The sequence below is a fragment of the Apodemus sylvaticus genome, chromosome 13 (genome assembly GCF_947179515.1).
Source record: "Apodemus sylvaticus chromosome 13, mApoSyl1.1, whole genome shotgun sequence".
Lineage (NCBI taxonomy): Eukaryota > Metazoa > Chordata > Mammalia > Rodentia > Muridae > Apodemus > Apodemus sylvaticus.
This window is the reverse complement of record NC_067484.1, coordinates 48232908-48241165: the sequence shown is the minus strand read 5'-3', so window position 1 is coordinate 48241165 and position 8258 is coordinate 48232908. Positions and strand designations below refer to the sequence as shown.

At 39.6% G+C, this 8258-nt stretch overlaps 1 protein-coding gene across 1 annotated transcript in view; it reads right to left on the bottom strand.

The window, feature by feature from the left end:
* Nucleotides 1–2772: 2772 nt before the first annotated feature.
* Nucleotides 2773–8258, bottom strand: part of Dtwd2 (DTW domain containing 2) — a 53968-nt gene continuing 48482 nt past the window's right edge. The window contains exon 6 of the mRNA XM_052155725.1: nucleotides 2773–4419. Coding sequence (XP_052011685.1) covers nucleotides 4249–4419 — 171 coding nt within the window. The 3' untranslated portion in view covers nucleotides 2773–4248. The remainder of the gene's footprint in view (nucleotides 4420–8258) is intronic.

Sequence of the window (8258 nt, the reverse complement as noted above, 5' to 3'; positions counted from 1 at the left end):
ACTGCAGAATACAGTATTAAAAGAACGTAATAGCCAAAGAAAGAAGGAGCATAATGTGGATGCCGAATTGTAGGTGATGCACAGAAATCCCTATGCTAACCCGAATGTTGTTAAGTTTAAATATGTTCTCCTTGGTTAGACTGAAATGGCAGAATGCTTTTTCATGCCCAAGGCCCATGTCACCCTAAAAAGTAATCTGGAATCTGGAGGTGGGGTGCAAATACCTATGTTATGGTCAGAAATCAATGCTGGGAGTCAATCATGTTCTGTTTATTAGAAAGAGTCTCAATTCTGCTAGACTATCTAGCCAGCACGCCACAGCGATCATCTTAGCTCCTCTTCCTCTCACCCGTGCTAGGATGACAGGTATGTAGCATGCTTATCTGCTCTCTTTTCCTCATTTACCAGTTCTTTAATAATTTTATACAATGCATTTTCACCATATTAACTTCCCTCCCTCAACTCCTTCAACTTACTTGTCATTTAAAAAAAAATCCATTAAGTCCAACTTATGCTGCCCATATTCTCATGGCCACGCACTGGAGTATGATTGACCTGCCAGGGGCCACACAAAGACAATTGAATTTGCATCTCCTAGAAGCTACCAATTGCTAAGAGCTCTTCAGTTAGGGGTGAGACTTCATGCCCAGCTCCCTCTCTATGCTGTGATTTGGCCTGGCTTCACCCTTCACATGCCTTGTGTCTACTTCAGGTTCCTATGTTCAAAAACCATTGTGTATCTGAAAAACATTGTCATCCACTATCTCTGGCTCTTATAACTTTTCTGCCCTCTCTTCTGCAATGAACTCTTGGAAGGAGGGTATGTGATACAGATGTGTCATTTAGGGGTGAACATTCTGCAGTCATGTATTCTCTGTACCTTGATCTGTGATGGTTCTCTTGTGTTAATCATGATCTCCTGGGGAACGTAGATTTTCTGATAACATTTAAGAGCTCCAGTAACCTATGGATATAATGGTAAGTCTTTAATAGAATGATAGGAATAGGTTCTACCCTAGGGCTTTTCTAGCCACAGATTATTGGCATCCATAATGTTGAAAGGTATGAGTTCCCTCTTATGGAATGGATTTTAAATCCAAGCAGACAGTGGCTAGTTATTCCACTATTATGTTCAAACCTCTATTATGCCAGTGGGCATGTCTTGTCATGGATAAAGCTGATGACTACGTTTCTCCTCCAGCCGTCTGGATAGCATCGTCCGGCACTATGAAAGGTAGCCAGCGGGGATGAAGCTTCCAGGTCAGTGCCAGCTTACTTTCTCCATTTTCGGATTCAAGTATGCAGTTTCTTCAGCAATAGGTTCTCATCAAATTCTGGCATGTAACCGAAGAGTACTGGCAATAGCATTTAATGTTTGGAGATCTCTGAGACCTCACAGGCCAATAAATCCAATGGCAGCTTTTCATTCCTGGTGCTGGGCTCACTATCCTGTGTTGTCAAGTAGGTAGCCTTCATTATGTTGCAGTATGACCCCTGTATCCCTAGATTCTTGACATGTGCCATAATGAGACTTTAGGGGTAATGTTGAAGGCTTTTTCTTCATGCGATAATTATGTGGTTCCTGTCCTTGAGTCTATTTATGTAGCAAATTATACCTACTGGTTTACATATGTTGTGTTACCCCTACGTTCCTGGGATGAAACTGACTTCATCTTGGCCAGTATATAGAAACATAACTTTCTGTCCTCCTCCCCTTACCATCTCCCTCCTCCATTAGCTATCATGATCTCCAGCTTACCTACTTTACTGTTTTTTCTCTCTAACCCTAGTGAACTCTCTCTCAATTCCCAGTGTTTATTTTAAATTACGTTACTGAAAAATCAAGAATTTAGAGTTACGTGCCTGCAGTGACAGCCTCCTGCATGCCCTAGCCACACCAGACTCCCTCCTACCCTGCTCATATCTACACACAGGTGACCTCCCTCTTCTCAAAGTCAGGCTGCCTTTCCTAATGTAATCATCTTTCACTTTCCTTGAAACATGGCCTGCAAATGGTACTGTACTAATGGGTCACTGACCTATGTCCAGGTCACAGCCAGCTCCCTCGGTTACAGTTTGTCAGCGTGGTCACTCATTCAGCCAGGAGGCCTTCAGGGCTTGAGGATAGAAGAATGCAGGTTTCTTCTTTTCTTGACCAAAAGGTTTGACCATAAGACTTCTCCTAAGACGATCCCCCAGCACTGGTGAGTGCACTGAGGAGGAGGTGGGCTCCTCTGCCCTATCTGCTTGCTGTGCGCATACAGGCTGCACATTTCATCTGCCTTAAAGTACATCTTGAAAAATGCCATTTAAGTGCCCGTGGAGCTCAGCAAAACACTCCTTTCCTTTTTTATTTTTATTTTTTATTTAAAGCTTCAATGGCAAACTACCTTAGGGTCCAATTTCTTCAACAAATCTAAACTTCTGTTTTCTGGATTTGCCTAATCTCTGTCTGCTCATGAACTCCTGACTTTACATGTCACTCCCCACTCCCTGTAGCCATGTACCTGATGCTGCTTGGATTCACAGATGCAGCCAAGTGCCAAGTATCTCAACTCTGCCATCTTTCTTCTTCTATCTAGATATATCTTCTTTAAAAAAAAAAAAGAAAGAAAGAAAAATATATAGCCAAAGTAATAAACTTTAAGCATTTAAGTATTCAGTGTATTTAAAACATAAAAGTTATTCTAAATAGTAAACACAAATTGGTGTTTGGAAATATAAATAGTATCATTTGTCAGATTGTCTTAAAAAGCAATCATAACACTCAAAGGATTTTATAAAGTTTATTTCCAACATAAAAAATTATGAAGAGATGATTTTACCTCATTCCTTAAGAAACCATTATACATTACACCACCTTTTCATCATTACACAAATAATCAATTGATACTAGACATTTAGGTTATAAAAGACCAACTTATTTTTAAATGCAAATATAGGTTAGCAATTGAAGACAAACCTAAATTTTAATATTTTTCCATAATTTGCTACATATCTGTTAGCATTCTAATGGGGACCAGCCAAGCTCTTAATGAGTGTCTGATCTTAGCCACTAGTAAACAAACGAGCATAACATAATCAGAAGCTGGTGTGTATTCATGCCACACACAGGGGTATTTATCAAAATCACCACTAGATGCATGCTTTGTGTTTCCTGCCGCTGTCACACTGGATTCAGGAAACTAGCAATTGTGAACAACAGTCAAAATGAAATATCTTGATCTTGCCAAAATGTATGCTTAACTGTAAATTGGATATAAATATAGAATGTATAAATTTCTCTTTTATTCTCTACAAAATATCAGTAAATATTCTCCAAACATGGTGAGGGAATATGTCTTCCACATTGAAAGTTAAAAGTTAATTAAAAAAATGTAAGTAGAGCTACTTATAGAAATATGTTCTTACAATGATAGCTCTACTATGATTCACTTCAGTCATTTCCATGTAGAAACTTCATCAAAAACCTCATACCACCAGTTAACATGTTCAGTGAACACTGAAAAACTGAAAGTTATGCACAGCATCTCCCATTGAGATTGTAGGTTATTTCAAAATTAAATGGACTCCATAGGAATTCAGACAATAACAGAAGATGTAAGTGACATAAGCTGAGTTTGAGTACAACCCTAAACATTAAAGTTTCCCTGCTCCTTTACACTACTTAAGGAAATAAACAGCCCTCTGGGTCACTTACTTCACACTCAGAATTTTGTCCGTTTCATGGGGTATATCCCATCAGTGATCTACACCTACGTAGCTATAAACACTGACGGGAACATGTTCCCAGACACAATTTTCCTCATTTTACAAACAATAGGTCCTTACTCTAGACTAACAAGTAATTGTATTTTGAATAGATCCTTTTAACAAAAAAAAAAAAAATGTATTGGAAACACATGTTTAAAAGCAAATACAGTAGCTGGACAGAGGTGGTGCATGCTTTTCAACCCAGAACTTGGGAGGCAGAAGCAGCCAGATATCTGAGTTAGAGGTTAGCCTGGTCTACAGGCTACACAGAGAAACCTTATCTTGAAAAAACAAAAACAAAACAAAACGTAGAGACAGTGTGAAACTGCTTTCCGCAGTCAGTGGGAGTGAACCACAGAAGACTGTGCAGCAGACCACTTCCCTCAGCACAAGAGTGGGCAGACATTCCTTCTTCAGAGTGAAAACCTAAACTGGGAAGATGGAACAGTCTTGTCAGCCAATGACAGGTAAACTAGCACCACGGGGCCAGCTGTGCTAAATTTTGACACTGTTCATTAACAGCTCCATCTTCCTGAGCTTGCGTTTGTTCTTTGGCATTGGCTTGGGATATAATCCATTTTTCAGAAGATATTCCTTGCTGAGGCGGATCTGAGCACCATGCTGAAGCTGGAAAGAGCACAGAGCTTGAAGAGGGCGAAGCAGAGTCTGTTGAGGACAAAAAGACACTAAAAATGTATTTTTGGCAACTTGTATTCTAGCTCCATCCTACTTTCAAATACAGACACTTATGTGCCCTTTTTAATTATTTTCTTTAACTGTGAGGAGCACTGGCTATTCTAACACTTCATATGTATTTCTAAATTAACAGATTCTAATAAAAGGCTTTATACTAATCTTCTATACAGGCATTAGCGTCTGAATTAAGTTTTATACACTAATTTATTTAAATAAAATTAAAAATCGTCATTACAATAATTTAATCTGTTAACAAGATGATTAAAGGAAACATTTAACTATGAAGATGGGTACTTCAAATTAGTTGACTTTCCACCACAAGATACTATATCTCACTAACACAAACAATTCCAGACTGGCAGCAAAGTCTACCTCACAGGTGCTATGGACAACACACAGGTGCCAGAGTTATGTGAAGTTCATTTGAAATACTGTAATTTTATACCCTGCATAAAACCAAATTCCTGCAGAGCAAAGCATACACAATACTAGTGTGTGAAGTGGATGTGCAAGTAAGTTAATCTGGTGGTAAAGGCTGCCATACAACAGGAACACGTGCTGTATATATCGTGATCAAAAGCTAAAGCAAAATTATATAGTATTTTAATCACATTTTTTGGATCAGATTCTTTGGATGTAAGGCTTCTTATCAAAAGCATTTAAATAACAATAGCAAAGGTTTTGGTTGAAAAGACCATTAAAGAACCATTTTTAAGAAGGGATACATTCTGAGCTTTTGGGCTAATATCCACTATCAGTGAGTGCATACCATGTGTGTTCTTTTGTGATTGGGTTACCTCACTCAGGATGACACTTTCTAGTTCCATCCATTTGCCTAAGAATTTGATGAATTCATTGTTTTTAATAGCTGAATAGTACCCCATTGTGTAGATATACCACATTTTCTGTATCCATTCCTCTGTTGAAGGACATCTGGGTTCTTTCTAGCTTCTTATAAATAAGACTTCTATGAACATAGAGGAGCATGTGTCCTTATTACATATTGGAGTATCTTCTGGGTATATGCCCAGGAGTGGTATAGCTGGGTCCTCAGGTAGTACTACGTCTAATTTTCTGAGGGACTGACAAACTGATTTCCAGAGTGGTTTTACCAGCTTGCAATCCTACCAGCAATGGAGAAGTGTTCCTCTTTCTCCACATCCTCTGCAGTATCTGCTGTCCCTGAGTTTTTGATCTTAGCCATTCTGACTGGTGTGAGGTGGAATCTCAGGGTTGTTTTGATTTGAATTTCCCTGATAACTAAGGATGTTTAACATTTCTTTAGGTGCTTCACAGCCATTTGAGTTTCCTCAGTTGAGAATTCTCTATTTAACTCTGTACCCCATTTTTAATAGGGTTATTTGATACTCTGGAGTCTAACTTCTCAAGTTCTTTGTGTTAGTCCTCTATCCAGTGTAGGATGGGTAAAGATCTTTTCCCAATGGGTTGGTTGTCATTTTGTCCTATTGACGGTGTCCTTTGCCTTACAGAAGCTTTGCAATTTTATGAAGTCTCATTTGTCGATTCTTGATTCTTGTTCTTAGAGCATAAGCCACTGGTGTTCTATTAAAGAAATTTTCCTGTGTGTCCATATGTTCAAGGCTCTTCCCCACTTTCTCCTCTATAAGTTTCAGTGTAACTGGTTTTATGTGTAGGTTAAAGCTCAGAATAAACAAGATACAATTCACAGACTACATGAAGCTCAAGAAGAAGAAAAACCAAAGAATGGGTGCTTTGGTTTTTCTGAGAAAGGGAACAAAATACTCACAGAGCAATTATGGAGACAAAATGTGGGGCAGAGAGGCTGTCCTACCTGGGGATTCATCCTATAAACAGTCACCAAACCCCAACAGTATTGTGGATGCTAAGAAGTGTTTGCCTAAAGGAACCTGATATGGCTGCCTCCTGAGGGGTCCTGCCAGAGTCTTACAAATACAGAGGCAGATGCTAGTAGCCAACCATTGGACTGAACATGGGATCCCCAATGAAGAAGTTAGAGGGAGGACAGGAACAGCTAAAGGGGTTTGCAGCCTCATGGGAAGAACAATGATGTAGGCCAACCGGTCCCCCAGGGCTCCCAGAGACTAAGTTATCATCAACCAAGGGGTACACATGGTTCCAGCCACATTTGTGGCAGAGGAATGCTGTGAGAGGAGAGGTCCTTGGTCTTACAAAGACTCGATAGATGCCCCAACGTGGGGAAATCAAGGGGCGGGTAGGTGAAAGTGGGTTGAGTGGAGGGGCATCCTCATAGATGTAGGTGGAGGGAGGATGAGTTGGTTTTCTGGGAGGGGTGAAAATGGGAATGGGAATAACATTTGAAATGTAAATAAAGAATATATTCAATAAAAAAAGACAAAATAAAAAAGGGATAAATTAATAGAAAAATTTCCAAGTATCTATGTGGGAAAAAAAATCCCCCACATATACAAAATACACGGTAGAGGGGCTTTGCTTTACAGTGGAGGGTGAAACACTATGGCAGTCTCTGCTAATTTCTTCTCCATACCCATTATTTTTATAATTATTATTAGAACCCAAATTGAATCCATGAAGGCACTGTGCCCATCTACTAATAAAACAATGAGTAATGGCAGGTAAATAAAAGCCACATGGCTGGGCTTTTAGAAGTACTCAAAAGCAACACATTTAGGCAGCACACGTTGTTTTGCCCTCTTCTGTCAAAAGCATGATTACTATCATGATCAGTCAGCAGTAATCATGAAGACTAAAAGTAAACACAAAGGATGATGGGCGGACAGAAGAAACATGTGCCTTTTGTGCTTATTTATGGGTATGGGTATTTGCCTACATATATATATCTATGTACCCATGGGGCAGAAAGATGTCATTAGATCCCCTGGGATCAAAGGTCCAGACAGTCATGAGCTGTTGTGTGGGTGCTGGGAATCAACGCTGGGTCCTCTGGGAGAATAATGCTCTTAATTGCTTAACCATCTCTCCAGCCCCCAAATCTGGGTTCTTGATGTCCTTTCCAAGCTGCATTTATAACTCAAGACTGCCCATTTCACCACATCATACTTATAGAAAAAGTTTTAAAACTTGGTTTAACCACTCCCTCTGTTTTTATATGATGTCACATATAGTCCTTATTAATACAGACCAACTAAAAAACAGACAAATTGTGTTAGATTTTTACTGCTGTGAAGAGACACCATGACCAAGGAAATTCTTATAAAGACAACATTTAGTTGGGTCTGGCTTACAGGTTCAGAGGCTCAGTCCATTATTTGAACATGGCAGCATCCAGGCACACATGGTGCAGGAAGAGCTGAGAGTTCTACATCTTCATCTAAAGGTTACTGGGAGAAGACTGGCTTCCAGGTAGAGGGTCTTAAAGCCCACTCCCACAGTGAAACATATCCTACAACATGACAACACCTATTCCAACAAGGCCACACCTCCCTAGACCAAGCATATTCCAACCACCAACCACATTCTACTCTCTGGCTCAAATACAAGAGTTTATGGGGGGAGCATACCTATTCATATCAAAATGCAGAATACATTTAATCCAACTTGAAAATTCACCCTAGCCTATAGCACTCTCAACAATGTTTAAAGTCCCAAGTTCAAAGGCTCTTCTGAGATTCATGAAGTCTCTTAACTGTAATCCCATATAAAGTCAAAAAATACTGGACCAAAGCAAGACCGAAACCCAGCTAGGCAAACTCCAAACTCCACATCTCCATGTCCAATGTCAAAGTCCTCTTCAGATCTTCAACTCCTTTCATCTTTGTTGACTGTTGTTGGCAGATCTAGCGTTCAGCAGCAACACATTTCGTTCC